The following is a 21,275-nucleotide window of genomic DNA, read 5'->3' on the forward strand; positions in this document are numbered from 1 at the left end:
GGATCCTGTTCAGAAACTTGTCTGGATTTCCTAGTAACATGGTGAGAAGTGACCACAATTTTGCCAATGTATCTGAAGGCTGGGAGAACCAATCACTTTGGTTGTATTTTCAGATTCCTTTGTTAAAGTATGAATAAATACAGTTAATCAACACGCTCTTAGAATGGAAATCCTCTACTTGTTTAGTTGATATTTAAAAAAATTTTTTTTTAATGCTTATTTTTTGAGAGAGAGAGAGAGAGCGAGCATGATCATAGGAGGGGCAGAGAGAGAGAGGGAGACACAGAATCCGAAGCAGGCTCCAGGCTCCGAGCTGTCAGCACAGAGCCTGACACGGGGCTCGAACCCACAAACTGCGAGATCATGACCTCACCTAAAGTCGGACGCTTAACCGACTGAGCCACCCAGGCGCCCCTAGTTCATATATTTTTAACACAGCAAGGATATCAGACCAGTGTTTTTAAACTGGAGATCCTAACTCAGTAATGAGCTGTGGCTTACATGAAAAAATACAGAGAAAAAAACTTTTCTCATCAGCAAAAATGGAAGAAGAGGGAATACTAAAAGGCTGTCCCTCTACAAGAGCAGAGAATTATGTGACAAAACTGACAGAACCAACTTTGTCAGAACTCTAGAAACCAATCAGAAGCTTATAGCAGCTAGGCAAATGCTTAATGAGGAACGAACCCTCCTGAATCTTACAGAGTTCTGTAGCGTCTTAACTTACCCTGGCTCCGTCTCTTACGCAGCAGTAGCTTTGAAGACAATGGCCCACATCCCCAGGATAGGTTCCTGGTACCAGAGGGAGCAGAAGGGACCTTACTCCTTATTCTCAAAGAACTGTGGGGGTTTTTAACTGTCTGGTGGCTCCCTGAAGGATGAGCTTAAAGGGATGGACTTTACTTTGCCTAACTGGGAACACTTCCAGGGCAGAGACATTGGTCTACAACATTTAAAGGCAAATGCATTAGCCTCTGCTGTCTGGAGCAAGGGATGGCAGTTGGAGCAAACCACAGACAAACCAAAAAGCTTGTGAGGAAAGCTGGGGAATGAGACAATTTGGAGAAAAGGGGCGTCGAAAAGCTGACATATTCCTAGGACTCTAGAAGGCCATTTGCATGCCCGTGTCTGGGCACATGCTCAGAAAAGCCCTGAGAAGGCCCTAAGCTCTCCTCTTGCTGACCTGCACAGGCTCAAACCTGTGCACAAGCAAGAAGTGAAGCCTAATGCAAAGTTGTAAACGGCCTGGCTGAGAGGCAGAGACAGACCCAACACGCACACAGAGCAAATCTGCAAAGACCAGGAGTTTTTCTTTTAATCACAAGCCATTAAGAAAATCTCTACCAAAATCATTAGTGAATTGCCAAGCTAACGAAACCGAGATTTCAGTGGCTACGTACGGCAAACTATACAGACTTTACAAAATCAGTTCAGAAAATTCATCAAACAGCTACAACAAGGAGCAACAGCAAACCCCAGGTTCTCCTGGTCTCTCCCCAGGTTCTCCAGGTCTCTCCCCAGGAGGAGAATCTAATTTCTAGAGTTACCACATTATAATATTCAAATGTCCAGTTTTCAACAAGAAATTATGAAGCATGAAAACAAGCAAAAAAGTATGGCTCGTACAGAAGAAAAAAGAAATTAAATCTTTTAAAAAATGATGGGACAACTGGATAACCATACCTAAAATATGAAGGCAGACCTTTATCTTATACCAGATGCAAAAATTTACTCCACATGGATCAAAGAGTCAAATGTAAAAATTAAAACTATGAAATTCTTAGAAGAAAACACAGGGGTAAATCTTCATGGCCTTGGATTTGGCAATGAATTATTAGATATGACACCAAAAGCACAAGTGACCAAAGAAAAAATAAACTTCATAAAAATTAGAGACTTTTAGGGGCACCTGGGTGGCTCAGTCAGTTAAGCATCTGACTTCGGCTCAGGTCATGATGTCACAGTCCTTGAGTTTGAGCCCCGTGTTGGGCTCTGTGCTGACAACTCAGGCCTGGAGCCTGCTTCAGAGTCTGTGTCTCCCTCACTCTCTGTCCCTCCTGTCTCTCTCTCTCTCTCTCTCTCTCAAAAACAAATAAACATTTAAAAATTTTTAAAAATTAGAAACTTTTGTACATCAGAGGATGGTATCCAGAAAATGAGAATAAAACCAATAGTGGGAGGCATTATTTGCAAATCATATACCTGATAAAGATCCAGTATCCAGAAAAAGAAGCTACGGTTCAACAACAAAAACACAAAGAGTCCAATAACTGGGCAAAGGCCCTGAATAAACATTTCTTTTTAGATGATATAAGCGCAGGACAAGATGCTTAGCATCATAAATCATTTAGGAAATGCAAATCAAAACAATTAGATATTGCTTCCCACTTACTAGTGGGGAAAAAAAAGAAACCACAGAAAATAAGGGGTGCTGGTGAGGATGTGGAAAAATTGGAACCTTTGAACATCACTGGTGGAAATATAAAATGATGTGGCTGCTATGGAAAAGTCTGGATGTTCCCCAAAAGGTTAGAGTTACTCTTTGACCCAGCAATCCTAGATTGCTCCTAGATATATACCCAAGAGAAACGAAAGCAGGTGTTCAAACAAAACCTTGTACACAAATCTTTGTAGCAGTGTTAAAAACGAATCAAGTATTAATACATGTTACAAAGATGAAGCCTGAAACATTAAGCTAATCAAAAGAAACTAGACACAAAAGGCCACATATTGTACAATTTTATTCCCAACAGAGACAGTAAGTACATTATGGTTGCCAGGGGCTGGAAAGCAGGGAAAAAGTACTGACTGCTAAATGGGTAGGAAGGTGCTTTTTGGGGGTGCCAAGAATATTCTGGTATTGGATCATGGTGATGATCACACACACTGTGAATGTACTAAAAATCACTGAATTGTACATCTTTTAAAATGGTTAAAATGGTGAATTTTATATTATGTAAATTTTACCCTAATTTAAAAAATATATAGAAAAGATAATGTCACATATAGAAGAGGCTGATTCATAAACACAGACATACTGAGGGGAGTATATACTGGGTCACAGTTTAAAATGTATTCCTTGGGGCGCCTGGGTGGCGCAGTCGGTTAAGCGTCCGACTTCAGCCAGGTCACGATCTCGCGGTCCGTGAGTTCGAGCCCCGCGTCGGGCTCTGGGCTGATGGCTCAGAGCCTGGAGCCTGCTTCCCATTCTGTGTCTCCCTCTCTCTCTGCCCCTTCCCCGTTCATGCTCTGTCTCTCTCTGTCCCCAAAATAAATAAACGTTGAAAAAAAAAATTAAAAAAAAAATAAAATAAAATGTATTCCTTAATGCAGATTGAGATTAAAAATTTTTTTTTAAATTACTACACTTAGAGGATCTAGTTTAACTCCAATTTTTATGGATGAGCAAACTAAAGCTCAAAGAAGGAATTAACTTGATGACAAACACCCAGCAAGTCAATAGCAAAACAAGGATTAGAATTTAGTACTGTCTGATTCTGTTATGTTCATGTTATATTAACTTAAACATACTAAAATATATGCTAATTTCTTATAACGACTAAAGTAATCTACACTTGTTTTATACTGTTAACTTTTTAATGGCTACTTGATTTATTAATAATAGAAGATAGGGGTGCCTGGGTGGCTCAGCTGGTTCGGTGTCTGACTCTTGATTTCAGCTCAGGTCATGATCTTACGGTTCGTGGGATGAGGCCCCGACTTGGGCTCTGTGCTGGCAGTGGGGCGCCTGCTTGGGATTTTCTCTCTCCCTTTTTCTCTGCCCTTCCCCTACTTGTGCTCTCCCTCCCTCTCTCAAAATAAACACTTAAAAAAAATCGTAATAGTAGATAAAAATTAGGTATAATGAGACACCTGGGTGGCTCAGTTGGTTAAGCATCTGACTTCAGCTCAGGTAGTGATCTCACAGTTCGTGAGTTTGATGTCCCATCAGGCTCTCTGCTGTTAGCACAAAGGCTACTCCAGATCCTCTGTCTCCCTCTCTCTCAAAAATAAAATAAACGTTAAAAAAAAAAATTAGGTATAACAACTCTAGAATCCCATACCCTAAACAATTAGGCTCTATTTTTAAAAAATAAATTTATATAACACGGATCTACATTTTTTTTTAAAGATTTTATTTTCGAGTAATCTCTACATCCAACATGGGGCTCAAACTCACAACCCTGGGATCAAGAGTCACATGCTCTACTGACTGAACCAGCCAGGCACCCCAACATGGATCTGCATTTATAGAGTGTGGATAATAGGGAGGGCCTAGAGATGTTTCTTTCCTTTTTTATTAAAAAAAAAAAAAAATTTTTTTTAACATTTATTTATTTTTGAGAGACAGAGAGAGGCAGAGCATGAGCAGGGGAGGGTGAGAGAGAGAGAGATACAGAATCTGAAGCAGTCTCCAGGCTCTGAGCTGTTTGTTAGCACAGAGCCCAATGTGGGGCTCAAACTCACAAACTGTGAGACCATGACCGGTGTTGAAGTTGGACGCTCAACCGACTGAGCCACCCAGGCGACCCCCCTTCCTTTCTTTTAAAGTTTATTTACTTGGAGAGACAGGGGGAGAGGGAGAGAGGGAGGGTGGGAGAGGGAGCGAATACACGCATGTGTGTGTAGGGGAGGGGCAGAGAGGGAGACAGAATCCCAAGCAGGCTCTGCACTGCCAGTGTGGAGCCCAACTTGGGGCTCAAACTCGAGAACCACAGGATCATGACCTGAGCTGAAAACAAGAGTCCGATGCTTAACTAATGAGCCACCCAGGCACCTTAGAGATGTTGCAACAAATGACTGACAGACTTGGTAAGGTGAACCATGATGTTTTAAGAGTGTGGGTTATTTCATTCAAATGACAAAGACTGGGGTGACGGAGTCCCAAGTTTTACACACGTCATTAAAAAAAAAAAAAAAAAAAAAAAAAGATGGGTGCCTGGCTGGCTAAGACGGTGGAGCATGTGGCTGTTGATCTTGGGCCCCACACTGGGTGTAGAGATTACTTAAAATAAAATCTTTAGGGGCGCTTGGGTGGCTCAGTCGGCTGGGCACCTGACACTTGATTGGGGCTCAGGTCGTACTCTCACGGGTCCATAATCTTACGGTTTGGGAGATCAAGCCCCCAGTGGAGCTCTGTGCTGACAGGACGGAGCCTGTCTGGGATCTTCTCTCTCCATTGCTCTCTGCTCCTCCCCTATTGGTGCATGTGCTCTCGCTCGCTGGCTAGCTTGTGCTCTCTCTCAAAACAAATACTTAAAAAAAAGGAACCAGCCATAGAATCTCAGGAAAGGCCTTAAGTTTACATTCAAATCTGCCGTAAACAAGCAGTCTGGGTTGTTATCTCTGTGCCAACAAGGATTCCTCCTCCCAATTCTCATGGTTTGGAATGCAAACTCATGAAAACATAACCTAAAAAGGCTTAGGTTTGGTTACTCAGGTAAATGGTCCAAAAAGAGTGCTTCACCCCTCTTCTGGAGAACCAGTACCTAACCCCTGCCCACTAATTCCTCTGGCTACAGGATCATGTCCAAACCTATTAGTTTGGAATTCAAGGCTTTGATAATCTAGCCTCTCCATATCTCTTCCAGATTTAGTATAATCTTTGTCTTAATAATCTCTACACAGATCAAATCAACCTTTGATTTTATCCTAAAAGCTATGGTAGTCATTTAAAGCTTGATTCAGGGGTGCCTGGATGGCTCAGTGGGCTAAGCGTCTGACTCTTGATTTCGGCTCAGGTCATGTTCTTGAGGTTCGTGAGATCGAGTCCCACGTTGGGCTGCGCTGACAGCACAGAGCCTGCCTGGAATCCTCTCTCTCTGGTCCTCCCACTCGCATGTGCATATGTGCTCTCTCTCAAAATAAATAAATATTAAAAAAAAAAGTTTGATTCAAATATTTAATTTTTTAAAAGATTTTATTTTTAAGTAATCTCTATACTCAACGTGGGGCTTGAACTTCACAACCCCGAGATCAGGAGTCAAATGCTCCACTGACTGAGCCAGCCAGGTGCCCCTGATTCAAATGTTTTAGAATATTAGTTCCAGATGACCATCATTTTTAAAAGACTATTTTACTTTGAAATATTCACAAACTTACACAAAAAGTTGGAAGTAAAAGAGAACATTTTTGTTGCCCGAATCATTTGAGAACTGCTGACCTAATGTCCCATCACTCCTAAATACTTGAGTGTATTTATCCTATAAAAATATATATAATACATATAACATATACAATCCTGTATAATTTCAGCACAATCAATCAAAATGCAGAAATTAACACCAACACATCACTACCAACTGGTTCTCAGATTTCATTCAAGTTTCACCACTTGTTCCAACATGCCTTTTATAAAAAAGACTCAGTTCAGAATCATGTGTTGAATTTAGCAGTTATGTTTCTTTAGTTTCCTTCAGCCTGGAAGAATCTCTCAGACTTTCCTTGACCTTGACACTTCTCAAAATTATAGGACAGTTATTTTGTAGGATGTCCCGCAATTTGGGTTTGTCTGATGTTTCCTCATGATTAGATTCAAGTTATGCCTCTTTGGCAGGAATATCACTGAAGTGATGCTGCATCTTCATTGTATTTTACTGAGTGGCTCACAATTTTGTTTTGTCCCATCATGAATAATGTTCCGTTTGATCATTTGATTTAAGATGTTCTTTTGACAAGCTTTCTGCACAAGATGTTCCAGGTTCATCTGGTACTTTCCCTGCCCAGTCCTGAAATAGGGAGCCCTGGTTTCTTCAGTGGAAAATGGTGTTTAAAGGCCAAGACCTGCACAGTAGATGTGTTCATTGCTTTTGGACTGTTGTTCCTAAACCCTCTCAGTGGACAGTTGCCAATATATGCATACATAGGTGCGCACGCACACACACACCTGTAAATACCCATTTACATCTCCTATTTCTTCTATGCCTGTTTATGTGTTGAATGTTTATCAGTTCACACTGACACTTCCAGTTCAATACCAACAACACAAGATGCATTTTAGTTTTCCCTCCTGCATTGGTAACTCCTTTCTCCGACAATGAGAAACCTGCCTCCCGTTATTATATTTACTTATCTGATCAAGCTTCCTGAATGTAACCAATCTCCCACATCCTTTTCTACCCTTCTCCCCTTCCTCCCCTGTTTGAACTGTGATTCCCATCCTGGGCTGATCTTATGTGAACCCCTCCTCACCCCATATGGGTCATCCCTTTGTATGAATACCCCCTTCACCCTGCTCTGGCTCTAATATCCCTCTCCAGGCTGCCTTTCCTCAGGAATGCTAGCCTCAGCCCCAGACTCCCTACCCAAACTGCTCCCACATTATGTGGACACCCTCAGCTCAGGCTGTGACACCCATACTTCCCCCTACTCCACTAACGTACAGATGACCCTTTTATTCTGCTAGGGTACCAACTCTCCATGCTGGGCTGCTCCCCGCTTCAATTCCCTATTCTGGGCTACCGACCCTGTGTTATGTGGTTGCCCTCCTCACCCTTCTCAGTCCCCATCTCCCTACAATGGACTGCCCCCAACTTGCATGGATGCTCTCCTCACCTCACTTGGGCCTCATACTCCACTCTGGGTCACAATGGCCCACACCTCCACCTCTAACCTGAAAACCTTCTGTGTCTTCGTCTACATAGTGGCACTAGGACTGAATTGTAACAATTTGTATTTATATGTATGTGTGTATATATCACATCTATAGTAATATATATGCCTTAAACATATTTCTAGACTGAAAACGCAAGCATTACTGAAAGCTTCGTCTTCTGTTGCGAATCCTGATACGTCAAATGTAACACAAGGTTTCCCCCCTTAGAGAAACAGAGGTTATTCAATTCCTACACCTACAAACCTAAAACAGAAAATAATCAACAAAGCATTCCAACCTGATAACTAACTAAAAGGCATATGTAAAAGGCTGCTCGACAAAGCATTAATTATAAAAAATATGTTGAAATTAAGAATTAGGAATTGGTTAAAAAACAGTCACCTTTAGTTGATGTGACATATTGCACACTAAGATAAATATTAGCTTGAGTGATAAAGTTAAAACATTGATTTCAAATCATGTTTAATTAGAGGAGAAGCAAGAAACTGAAAGGAGAACAGAAAACACAAACATGTACTCACAAAGGAGTAGTTGAAAAAAGAAAAGCCGAGGAGAGACAGAAAGGCAAACATGAGGAAAGAGGTAAAGGAAAGGCAAAATGAGAGAAAGTAAGAGAAAAGGTGAAGGAAAGCCAAAAATAAACAGGAGTGAGTTCCTAGATGTTGATAGAGCAGGCCCTCGGTAAAATTCCTTAGGGTCCTGTCGTCTCTTACCACCTTCTGAAAGGCCCTTTGGCGAATCAGTTTATAAAGAAGACTCTCCAACCATGGCACACGGAGATTAAGAGCTCTGGGCTTTGGAATCATTCCTAAGCCATACACTCTCTTCCTAGCTAAGCACCAGGCCCCAAGTGACTGGGTTTATTATAAAAATGATTTAGTAGGACAGTATCTCCAAGCAGATGATTCAGTATGTCAGTGTCACCACTTTATGAAAAGAAAGCAAATTCATTTTATTTATTTTTTTAATTATTTTTTTTTCAATGTTTATTTATTTTTGGGACAGAGAGAGACAGAGTATGAACAGGGGAGGGGCAGAGAGAGAGGGAGACACAGAATCGGAAGCAGGTTCCAGGCTCTGAGCCATCAGCCCAGAGCCTGACGCGGGGCTCGAACTCACGGACCGCGAGATCGTGACCTGGCTGAAGTCGGACGCTTAACCGACTGTGCCACCCAGGCACCCCAGCAAATTCATTTTAAAAAGCAACAATCACAAGGTTAGTGTGGTTTCTCGGATATACTCCTTTCAAGTCCCTCCTTGTTTAACCACTAAAATACTTCCCAGAGTACCAAATTAGTGCCAAAGAAAGAATAAAAATGGTGGTACTACAGAGTAGTATGTCCTTGTGTGCTCTTGAAATAAGTAATTGTTTTTAGGCCTCATTTTCCTCATTTGATAACGAGGATGCAGTGGTGAACATAACATAATGTATAAACTTGTTGAATCACTATGTCGTACATCTGAATCTAATGTACCATTATGTATCACCATATTCAAATAAAAACAATAATAAAAAAATAAAATGAGGATGCTGGATGAGATCAATGGCTTCCAAAATGTCAGACCTGCTACATCAAGTCATGTTGAGGAACATGTTTAATAATCCTGGTTCGTGGGGCACCTGGGTGGATCAGTCAGTTAAGTATCCGACTTTGGCCTAGGTCATGGTCTCCGATTTGTGAGTTAAGTCCCACACTGGGCTTTCTGCTGTCAGCACAGAGCCCACTTCAGATCTTCTGTCCCCACCCCCATGCTTTCTCTTTCAAAAATAAACATTTTACTTAAAAAAAATTTTTTTTAAACATTTATTCATTTTTGAGAGACAGAAAGGGACACAGCGTGAGCAGGGGAGGGGCAGAGAGAGAGGCAGACACAGAATCTGAGGCAAGCTCCAGGCTCTGAGCTATCAGCACAGAGTCCAACATGGGGCTCAAACCCACAAACCATAAGATCATGACCTGAGCCAAAGTCAGACACTCAATTGACTGAGTAATCCAGTGCCCCAATAAACATTAAAAAAAAAAAAAAAAAATCCTGGTTCTTAAAAAACACGATGTCATTTACATTAGCACCCAAAACAAAAGAGAAATATTTAGGTATAGATTTAACAAAATATGTACAATCCAAATGAAGGAAACTTCAAAATTCTGATGAATGGCGGCACCTGGGTGGCTCAGTCAGTTAAGTGTTCAACTTTTGGTTCGGGTCATGATCCCACAGTTGGTGGGTTTCAGTCCCATATAGGGCTCTGTGCTGGCAGTACGGAGCCTGCTTGGGATTCACTCTCTCCGTCTCTCTCTCTCTGCCTCTCCCCTGCTCACACTGTCTCTCTCAAAATAAATAAGTAAACTTTAAAAAAATAGTTTAAAAAAACAAAACAAAAAAACCCCAAAAAACAAAACTCTGATGAACAAAATCAAAGAACTAAATAAATGGTTTTTCCATGTTCATGGATAGGAAAACTCAGTTTTGTCATTCTCAACTTTATAAATTCAATGCAATCCCAACCAAAATGTGTTGTGGAAATCAACAAATTCATTCTAATATTTGTGTGGAGAGACAAAGACCCAAGATTTCCAACACGATAGGAAAAGAATGGAGGAGGAGGACTGATACTACCTGACTTCAAGACTTACTATAAGGCTACGGTAATCAAGACAGCGTGGTACTGGGGAAAGAATACATCAGTGGAAGAGAATAGAGAGCCCAGAAGTAGAACCCCATAAATATAGTCAACTGATCTTTGACAAAAGAGCAAAGGCAACACAATGGAGCAAACAGAGTTTCTTCAACAAATGGTACTAGAACAACTGCACATTCACATGAAAAAACACACATCTAGACACAGACCTTGCACCTTTTACAGAAGCCAACTCAAAATGGATCACAGACCTAATATAAAATGTAAAATATAACTCGGAGAAGGTAACAGAAGAAAACATAGATGACCTTGGGTATAGCAAAGACTTTTAGACACAACACCAAAGCACAATCCATAAAACACTGATGAGCTGAGCTCCATTAAAATTAAAAACTTCTGGGGGCACCTGGGTGGCTCAGTCGGTTAGGCATCCCAACTTTAGCTCAGGTCATGATCTCCTGGTTCATGAGTTCGAGCCCTGCATTAGGCTCTCTGCTGTCAGCACTCAGCCTGCTTTGAATCCTCTGTCCCCGCCTCTCTCTGCCCCTTCCCTGCTGGTGTGCTCTCATGCTCTCAAAAATAATCAAACGTTTTTTAAAAATTTAAAAAAATTAAAAACTTCTGCCTGCTAAAGACAATGTCAAGACAATGAGAAGACAGGCCACAAGACAGGGAGAAAATATTTGTACATCTGATAAGGGACTATTATCCAAAATGTACAAAGAACTCTTAAAACTCAACAATAAGAAAACAACATGATTAAAAAAAATGAGTTAAAGATAGCAGACATCTCACCAAAGAAGATACACTGATAACAAAACGCATATAAAAACATGCTCCATATCAAATGTCATCCCGAAAATGCAAATTAAATCAACAGTGAGGTACCACTACATACTTATTGGAAGAGCAAAAATCTGAAGCAATGACACCACCAAATGATGATGTGGCGCAATGGAGACTCACGTTCATTGCTGGTGGGAATGTAAAATGGTATAGACACTTGGGAAGAGAGATTGGTGGTTTCTTTCTTTCTTTCCTTCTTTTTTAACATTTTATTTTTAAGTAATCTCTACACCCAATGTGGGGCTCAAACTTACAACCCTGAGATCAAGAGTTGCACGCTCTACTGACTAAGCCAGCTAGGTGCCCCAGATTGGTGGTTTCTCAAACACATTCAGGGGTGCCTGGGTGGCTCAGTCGGTTAAGTGTCTGACTTTGGCTCAGGTCAATATCTCACGGCTTGGGAGTTCGAGCCCTGCATTGGGCTCTGTGTTGACAGCTCAGGGCCTGGAGCCCGCTTCGTAGTCTGGGTCTCGGTCTCTCTCTGCCCTTCCCCCGCTTGAACACACATGTGCTCTCTCTCAAAAATAAAAAACATTAAAAAAAAAACAAACCTAAACATACTCTTACCATATGATCTAGCAATCACGGTCCTTAGCATTTACCTAAGAGAGTTGAGAAACTTAGGTCCACACAAAAACTTGCACGTAGATGTTTCCAGCAGCTTTATTCATCATTACCAACTCTTGGAAGCAACCAAGATATCCTTTAGTAGGTGAATGGATAAACTGTTACATCCCGATGATGGAATATTATTTGGCACTAAAAACAAATGAGCTATCAAGCCATGAAAAGACATGAAAGAATCTTAAATGCGTATTACTAAGTAAAAGAAGCCAATTTCAAAAAGGCAAAACGCTGAAGACAGTAAAAAGATCAGTGGTTGCCAGGGGTGGGAGGGATGAATAGAAGGAGCACAATTTTCCAGGCAGGGAAAATACTCTGAAATGTACCACAGTGATGGATACATGTCATTATATGCTTGTCCCAAACCACAAAAAGTATAACACTAAATGTGAACCCCAACAAAAACTATGGACTTTGAGTGATTATCATGTGTCACTGTAGGTTTATCAATTGTAAAAAATGTACCACTCTGGTGGGGAAAATGGGGGAGGCTGTGCATGTGGGGGCAGTGGGTATATGGGAAATCTTTGTATCTTCCCCTCAATTTTGCTGCCAACCTAAAGCTCTTCTAAAAAAAATGTCTTAATTTAAAAACAAAAATTCCGGGGCGCCTGGGTGGCGCAGTCGGTTGAGCGTCCGACTTCAGCCAGGTCACGATCTCGCGGTCCGTGAGTTCGAGCCCCGCGTCAGGCTCTGGGCTGATGGCTCAGAGCCTGAAGCCTGTTTCCGATTCTGTGTCTCCCTCTCTCTCTGCCCCTCCCCCGTTCATGCTCTGTCTCTCTCTGTCCCAAAAATAAATAAACGTTGAAAAAAAAAAAAAAAAAGAAACACAACAGTATTTAAAAAAAATAAATAAATAAAAAATAAAAACAAAAATTCCCTTGGGGCGCCTGGGTGTCTCAGTTGGTTGGGCGTCCAACTTCGGCTCAGGTCATGATCTCACGGTTTGTGAGTTCGAGCCCCGCGTTGGGCTTTGTGCTGACAGCTTGGAGCCTGGAGCCTGGAGCCTGCTTTGGATTCTGTGTCTCCCTCTCTCTCTGTTCCTCCCCCACTCGCACTCTCTCTCTCTCACTCTCAAAAATAAAGATTAAAAAAAAAATTTAAGAAAACAAAAACAAAAGCTACCAAAATTCTCACTCCAGACCTACTGAACTAGAATCTGGGTATTTTTAATAGGTTCTTCAGGTGAGTCTGATATGAAGACAGGTTGGAAATCATTGGACTAAATAAATGACCCTGTTACTAAACCACATATTGACCTTTTCATATAGTGACTATACTTTTACAACAGCTTTGGAAGACATGTATATTACGGTCACTGTTCTAAAGATTGAGAAACAGGATCAGGAAAGTGAACTACCTGAGATCACATAATTAAGTAAATAGCTGAGTCAAAACTTCAATTTGGGTGATTCATGTCGTTTCATGTCACAATGGTTCCACATGGTTCTAACATTTATTACTCTAGAGGATACTTAAAACGTATTATTCTAGGGGTGCGTCAGTCGGTTAAGCGTCCGACTTTGGCTCAGGTCATGACCTCGCAGTCATGTGAGTTCGAGCCCCGCGTCGGGCTCTGTGCTGACAGCTCAGAGCCTGGAGCCTGCTTCAGATTCTGTGTCTCCCTCTCTCTCTCTGCCCCTCTCCCCTGTTCATGCTCTGTCTCTCTCTGTCTCAAAAATAAATGTTAAAAAAAAAAAAATTAAAAGAAAAAAAACGTATTATTTTAAAAGGCCTCTGTTTTGAGAAATGACCGCTAAAGCAAAGTTGTGGAGAGGAGTGTATGGCACAGGTGGAAAGCAAGATAGGCTCCCATTATGTAACCTTAGAAACTGCAACAGACAGACAGACAGACAACACCCACCTTAACTGTACCATCATCACTGCCAGTGCAGACAAGCTGGGGGCCCCTCCTGGCTGGGTAACAGGAATTCACAAAGGAAGTATGTCCTTTCAGCCTTTTAACCCTCTCGCCTGTCTCACTGTCCCATACTGCCACAGTTTTATCTGTGGATGCGGAGAAGAGCATACTACAAGAAGAACAAAAAAGAAATAAGTGAAGAAAAGCAATGGCAACCCACCCCCTCCCCGCCCACACACAACACTTGCCAAAACGTGCTACTCTTTAAGGCCACTGACAGGTTGTGCTCTGACAGTTTGACACATGATGCAGGAATGCTTCACCCTCCCTAACAAAATCCTGCTGGTTTTCTAGACCCAGTTACAAGGTCTACTCTATGCAATGTCAAAAAAATTTCCTTCTGTCAGTCCCCATGATGTATTACAACCTAATACCAGTAGTTTTCTCAATCTTTTTCTCCTTTGAGATAGACAACACTTTAGACATTTTCCCATCTGGAAATGTTTAATCGCTCCCTGCTGCAGAGTGAAGACACACTGTAGCAATTCCTGACCTGGTGGCTCGGTAAAGTTTTTACTTTGTTTCCAAAAATGATTTCTAAGTTATAATTGATTTCATAAGGCATACTTTACTCAAATACTAACAGGGAAAATGTATACAAGGTTATGTACCAGTTGATTCCGGGACCCTAAGATTTTAGAGGCCAGAGGTATAAAACGATGAATGTTCACTAAAATACCTAACAGGATTAAATGACTTTGTATGATCACATTTTTATATTACCTAGGTTATTGTAAAATTATGCGGTCATTAAAATGTTTATGATAAAATGTATACTATGATACAGATACAACAGGTGAGTAACAGTAAGGAAAAAAGCAGCAGAAAAGATCACACATGAAGCTCTAACGTATACGAAAAACCAAATGGCTTCGAGTAGGAAAAAAACTTGAGAAAAACATATCATAAGATTAACAGTGATAATCTTTGGAGTGGTAGGAATATGGGCTATTTTTTCATTTATGTTTTTGAGTTTCTCAAAAGAAACGTTATTGTTTTTATTAAAAAAAAATAACTGATATCTGCATATGCAAATTACATTTTGTTTTGTTTTAAAAAGAAACAAATTTGCCTGAGCTGTCGATGTTAGGTGATAGAGATGTATTCACGTATGCGTACATGGAGCAAGAAACACCAAACTTGGCTTAACAGTGATAGGATAATAAAGTAGCTGCTCAAAATGCAGTCGTTTTTGATGGCATAGTCTCCTGAAAGAGAAAACTCAAGGATGCAACGTGAAAGGATGCCGAGACAAGTTCGTAGGAGAAGCAGCTGTCATTCCACTGTGCGAACTACTCACCTGCCATCGGTATTATAATGCAGCTCCATCACCGCCCCACTGTGTCCCTTCAATGTGGCATAGTTATCACAGTCACCATAGACATTCCACAGCACTGTCAGGGAGACAGGGGTTCTGTGATCATTACTACGCAAAAGAAAAGTCATCATTGGCCACAGAAAAGGTACTTCTAAATTTATCACAACAGTTTTGAAATTATACTCCCTGGGAGTATTCTCCCTATTGGTTCTCCCAGCTGGACCGATTTTCCTGACACTAAAACAAAAGTAATGCCATATTTTCATATTTCATAAGGTTGAAAAAATTAATTTTTTAAATCTGAAAGTTTTCTGCTGTAATGTTAAAAAAGCTGGTACTCACTCCTACATGTCTGCTATGAGTATAAGAGAACTGCAAAATGATGGCACTTACAGAAAACCCAAGAAGCTGCAAACTGAGTTGAAGGGCACATGGCAATGACTTTATATTACATTTACTCATTCCACATGTACCATGTACCCGTAACAAGCCAGATGCTGGGGTAAAATGACATAAGCGAATAGACACGGTTCCTGTCCTCAGGCAGCTTGGTTTAGCAAGGAATGAGGCTTGAGTATTATTAAGGAGCACCTCTATATGCAATAAGGCATGTACATATGGTATTCTTCTGTTGATAAACCATTTTTTTGTTTGATGAAATTAAGCACATCAATTTAAGGGATTGATCTTAATTAATCTTCTGCAAAGATTCCCAACTCTTCCAGATGCTTGGTCACTGTTAAGTTGAAGGATCACAGAACTAGAATACCTACATCAAGACAGCAAAGACAGCTATCATCTACCTTGAGGTACAATCTTATAAGCAAAGAGCTAAAGGACTCACTTAATCTCACAATACAACAAACGATGCCAGGATAAAAGAGTCAGATGTTTCTGGTATCTTCTCTCTTGTTTTTTCTCATGACTCTTCTGAAGTGATTTTTTCTACTTATTTCTGAAAAATGGGTATTCCCAACTAGCAGCTGAGAATCTAAATGCCGTATGATCCTGATGACGTACAGGTAGATTATCCAAGTGAGTTGCCACTTTAGGATCCCCATGTCCCCTCCTTCTTTTCATATGCTAGGATTCTATGAGTGGATCAAGAGGAAGGCCTCACACCTTTGGGAAAAGGAAAAGCTATCTCTCCATTACTTCCATTAACCTGGTATGCCTAGATCTCTTGTCTGGCTAAATCAGCTCAAGATTTGCCTCCATGAGGAAGATACCCTCAAACTAGGACAACTCACTTTCCAAGGAGTAACATGATTCCTCCTGTACTACACGGACCTTGAGTTCTATACCCAAGATCACTCAACATTTTCATGACACTCTTTCAGCATGTTAGCCAGGCAGTTTGTGATGTGACCAGCTCAGACTGACACCTTCTGTGGCACTGAAGGTTTTAAAAGAAGAATCACTATTTGGCAAAGAACAATTACTCCAGCTTCAAAAACTCTCTTACATATCAGTCGATCGAATCCTGCAGATGCTAAGGTGGATCCGTTGGGATGAAACTTGCAGCAGTACACTTCCCCTTCATGTCCTGAGAGAAGCATGATTGGAGCTTGAAGGGAGGAACACCTGGGAGGTCCCTAAACAAAAGACAGAAGTATAGGGTAGTCACTGCATACAGGCAAAGGAGGCTGCAAAAGACACGGGGAACAATAATCGAGTGGATTTCTTCTGATTTAGAGAACAGCAACTTTTCTCACGTGAACTTCTGCCTCCAATGCGACGCGGTCCTGCTGAAGTGTCCAGTGTCTATCTGTTATTCTACCTACTCCCTCGTTCTGCTCCCGTCCCATAGCCAACTTTTAATTGCTCAAACATGTTAAACTCATTTCTGCCTCAGGATCTTTATCCTTGTTGTTGTCCCTGATCGGGATCTTCTTCCCTTAGATCTTCCTGTGTTTAGCTCCTTTCAAATGTTTCCACTTCAGAAAGTGTTTCTTTGACACTCAAACTCAAGCAGCACCACACCTTCCCTCTGCATTCGATTAGTCCTACTGTACTTCCCCATAGCACTTATCACTACCTGCAATTACCTTCCTTAGTTTACCTTATTTTTAACGTATCTCGTCCTTTTTCCCCACTACAAAAGGTTTGTGAGTGCAGGGACCCTGCTTGCGTCATTCAACACTGTTTTCCCAGTCTCTAGCTCATTTAATGAATGAATGAGTGAACTGACCTTCCCAACAACTCCGCAGGGTACAGATTACTGGGGAAAGTAGTTTTGATTATGGTCTCGACACTAAGCCTAGGCTTGGACAAGTCACTAAAACCTCATACTCTTGTCAGAGAGAAAAACTAGTACACTATCAGTAATCCCCAAACCTCTTCAGTCATTTCCAGTTTATGCATTTATTAAAAAAATATATATTATGTGCCAGACACTCTCTAGGCACTGGGAAAATGGTACTGAACAAAATAAAAACAAACAATGGAGTTTGTGTTCTAGAGAGGAGGAGGAAGAGGAGGGAGGAAGAGAGAAAACAAATAAAACAGATGGCAGGTGGTAGGTACTATGGAGGAAAAAAAGCAACGTGGGTTAACGCATATGGTGAATTGCAACTTAGAACAGGGTCGTCAGGAAAGCCCTCACTGATAAAGTGGTATCTGAACAAAGATTTGGAGGAGCTGAGTGTGTAAACCATGCGGGTATTTTGAAGAAGAGCACTCCAGTAGAGTGTAGCATATGAAAAGGCTTTGGGGCAAGAACATGGAAGCCAGTGTGACTGGAGCAGGGTGAGCAATGGAAAATTGGCACATCTGAGCGGTAAAGGGAAAGAGGGCAAAAGGCTGTAAGGGTTTGGGTTTAACTTTGGGGGAAGTGGAAAGCCACCGAAAGTCTGCAGCAGAGGGTAACGTGATCTGATGTTTAGCAGGATTCCTCTGGCTGCTGGACTGAGAACAGATTGACCAGACAAGAGCAGAAAACAAGAATACCAGTTAGAACCTCACTGCAATTGTCAGATGAGACGATCATGGCTTAGACCAGGAGCTAGTGATGGAGTTGGTAGAAGTGGTCGCAATTTGGGATATATTTTGAGGAGGGTGCCAGCACGATTTGTTCATGGACTGGCAGAGAGGTTGAGACAGGAGACCCATGTATTTCTTGATCTGAGCCTAACAGTCCAGGAGGAGAGGTGTGATCATTACCTCTATCTCACAAGAAACGCAGTTAGGAGCATGGATTCTGGGCTTAAAATCTGTTTCTACCATTTACCAGATAAGAGTTTACAAAACAGGATACTAACAGTTCCTACCTCTTTAGCTATTAACCAAGATTAACAGAGTTTTCATGTACAAAGTACTTAATACAAGGACTCGATGAATGTTAGCTATTGTTCGGTTGTTGTTAGTAACAGTACTAGCGCTGAGAGGTAAAGAGGAAAGCAACTTGCCCGAAGTCCCAAAGCGAGTCGGTGTCACTCATTTCCTTTCTCCCCTCATTCACTCATTCATTCATCCGTCCATTCTACAAACTTTTCTGAATGTTGACTCTATGTCGGATCCCTGGAAGATTAAGTATGAGAAAGCCCTGGTACTGGTTTTGAGTTCAAGGTCCTTAAACTCTAATTCTAACGCCACGCCACAGGGTGGTCGAGACGCTGAAAACAGGAGTCCGACGGGCTAACGAACGCAGCATCCGCGTGGGGGGGGGGGGTGTCGACGGCTTTTACAGAGTTTTCTGCTTTAACTACACGTAGCGATTCTCGTTCCGCCCCCGCAGTGCGGGATCTCCCGGTGCAGGGCTCTCGGAGATGAAGGATGAGCTGAGGGCCGAAGGCCGCCTCCTACTTCACTTACCGCTTGCAGCAAAGCTCCCGGCGCCGTCTGCTGCTGCCCGGCTCCGGGGCCCGACCCCGCCGCTCCCAACAGCAACTCATGCCGCTGCCGTTTGACTGGTACCAGCGGCAACTCTGGGCCCTTGCGCTTCTGCTGTTCTATCATGGCGGCAACCGCTCTTCTCAGCGCCGCCGCTGACCGCGCCGACAGGCTCAGGCACCGCGCGATTGGTTCCGACTTAGTTCTTCCCCCAGAACTTCCGGCTTGGAGAAACCAATCGGCTTCCAGTAATCTCCTCTGCACCGCCCCCTGAACGCTCTTCTTTTATTGGTCAGCTCTTCCTGGCGTCACGAGAGTACGATGCCAGGATTGGTGGGTAGAGCTGGAGTCCCACCTAGGCGCGCTGTGTCTTGTGGGTGGAAGCGCTGTCTGGGTTTTGGCGTTTCGCGCAATGCTGCGGCGGGGAGACCCGGAGCTGATACCGAGTAAGTGGAAGGAAGGTCGGGGGTGGGTGGCTGCGGCATTTGGAGGCGGCGCCTCGGTTGTGTGGCCTGAGCCTGGCCCTTGTCAGCGGAAGGTTTGCAGGAGGCAGAGGCGGGCCCAGAGTTCGCCGCGCCGGTAGGTAGCAGCGTGGGTTCCGCTTCTAGGCTGGGGCAGAGCGTTGGGGTCTTTGCGGCCGCCTGGGGCTCTCGACGGCTGGCTTGTTTGTCCAGCGCCTGCAGTGTAGAACCCTGTGCCGGACGCTCCCAGGGAGGAAAGGCCTGTCTCCCAGCTCCACCAGGTTCCTCTATGGCTGAGGAGGCCGGCTTGTTTCTACCACTGATGGTGCAGCCTTGTACTAGGGCCTGCTTTGTGCCTCAGAGAAACAGAGATGAGGGAAATGTCCGACGCCTGCTTCTCCTGAGTACGGTCTTGTTGAGAGTTTTGGATTCATACGTGGGAACCAGGTCTCCTCCTTAATCGTCCAACTGATACTTATTGTGCAGAGCCTCGGGATACATTGTGAACCAGACATGGTCCCTGACTTCAGGGGCTTGAGTCTGGTGGTGCAAACATGTAAAAACAATGATCTCACTAAGAACTGTAAAATAGTGCTGCCTAAGAGAGGGGCCTGCTGTTATGCGTGCCTAAAATAAGCAGAAAGGCATCTGTGAACAAAAGGTGCCTGAACTGGTAACCTAAAGGGAGAATTCTAATTACTTAGGTCAAGAGAGGAAGGCAGAATATTCCATCTAGAACAGCATGTGCAGGGGCCCTGTGGCAAATGACTAAAAGGCAAAAAGAGGCCACTGTGGCCAATACAGAGGAGATGAAGGAGAGTCTCGTACAGGATGTAGCCGGAGGGGGGGTAGAGGTGCAGAAATCTTACTGTGAGAATGATGGGAAGCCACTGGATGTTTTTTATGGGGGAGGGGGAGGTGGTCTGGTGGGAGAGTGGCTTGATCCCTCAGGCCCAGTAGCATGAACAGATAGGAGGAGAGATAGGTACAGATAGACTACTCGGGTGAGAGCTATTAGCAATGAAGACTGAGGTATTTGTACAACTGCAGGAACTGGACAGTTTTCTAGAGATATATAGGAGGTAAAATTAGTAGGATTTAATGATGGATTGGATTTAGGGAGTGAAAGGAGAGAAATCAAACTGTAGGTCCTAGGTTTCTGGCTTATGCAACAGGGTAGTTCTTTTTTTGGAAGAAGAAGAGGGAGGTGGTATGATATCCAGGAGGCAGTTTGAAATATGGCTTTGGAACTCAGAAGCGAGTTTTCGGGAAACATTTACTTGGGAATAATTGCATATAGGTGACAATATGAGCCATAAGTGTGGGTAAGAGAACCTTGAATGGTCCCAACTTGTAATGGCCAAGAATGAAAGCATGAGTCCACAAGAGAAACACAAGAGCTATAGAGGAGGACCAGAGGAATGTTGCCTCAGCAGCAGGAAATGGTCTGTGTAGTGGTGCCTGGCTGGTCCAGTCGGTAGAGTGTGCCAACTGTTGATCTTGAGGTTGTGAGTTTGAGCCCCATACTCGGTGTAGAGATTGCATAAAAATAAAATCTTTAAAAAAAAAAAAAAAAAGATTCTGTGTTAGAAAAAGTTTCTGTGTTAGAAAATCCTGGGATTTGGGGCGCCTGGGTGGCTCAGTCGGTTAAGCGGCCGACTTCGGCTCAGGTCATGATCTCGCGGTCCGTGAGTTCGAGCCCCGCGTCAGGCTCTGTGCTGACAGCTCAGAGCCTGGAGCCTGTTTCAGATTCTGTGTCTCCCTCTCTCTGACCCTCCCCCGTTCATGCTCTGTCTCTCTCTGTCTCAAAAATAAATAAAAAACGTTAAAAAAATTTTTTTAGAAAATCCTGGAATTTAAATAACATGAGAATTGAAACATGTCTGTTGGCTTTATCATCATGGAGCTTATGGTGTCCTTCGTGAGAGTTGGTGTGATGAGACCAGAAGCCAGATATGAGGCAGAGATTCAGGAAAGGAAATGGAGGCAGTGAATCTACAGAGTATTTTTCATACATA

General features: G+C 42.7%; 2 protein-coding genes across 5 annotated transcripts in view; one reads left to right on the top strand and one right to left on the bottom strand.

Moving 5' to 3' along the window:
• The window catches only part of SNRNP40 (small nuclear ribonucleoprotein U5 subunit 40), a 34,350-nt gene extending 15,392 nt beyond the window's left edge, over nt 1-18,958 (bottom strand). The window contains exons 1-4 of the mRNA XM_025935280.2: nt 18,779-18,958; nt 16,431-16,560; nt 14,948-15,041; nt 13,591-13,756 (exon numbers count right to left, since the gene is read on the bottom strand). Of these exons, the coding sequence (XP_025791065.1) occupies nt 13,591-13,756; nt 14,948-15,041; nt 16,431-16,560; nt 18,779-18,922 (534 nt within the window). The 5' untranslated portion in view covers nt 18,923-18,958. The remainder of the gene's footprint in view (nt 1-13,590; nt 13,757-14,947; nt 15,042-16,430; nt 16,561-18,778) is intronic.
• A 173-nt stretch (nt 18,959-19,131) lies between these two features.
• The window catches only part of ZCCHC17 (zinc finger CCHC-type containing 17), a 63,557-nt gene continuing 61,413 nt past the window's right edge, over nt 19,132-21,275 (top strand). For 2 of the 4 annotated variants that reach the window (XM_086716284.1, XM_086716286.1), the window contains exon 1: nt 19,136-19,242. The gene's annotated coding sequence lies outside the window, so the exon portion shown is untranslated. The other 2 variants (XM_086716287.1, XM_086716283.1) reach the window with 2 other exon arrangements.

Source organism: Puma concolor, chromosome C1, assembly GCF_028749965.1.
Source record: "Puma concolor isolate L17-30 chromosome C1, mPumCon1.1.hap2, whole genome shotgun sequence".
Taxonomy (NCBI): Eukaryota; Metazoa; Chordata; class Mammalia; order Carnivora; family Felidae; genus Puma; species Puma concolor.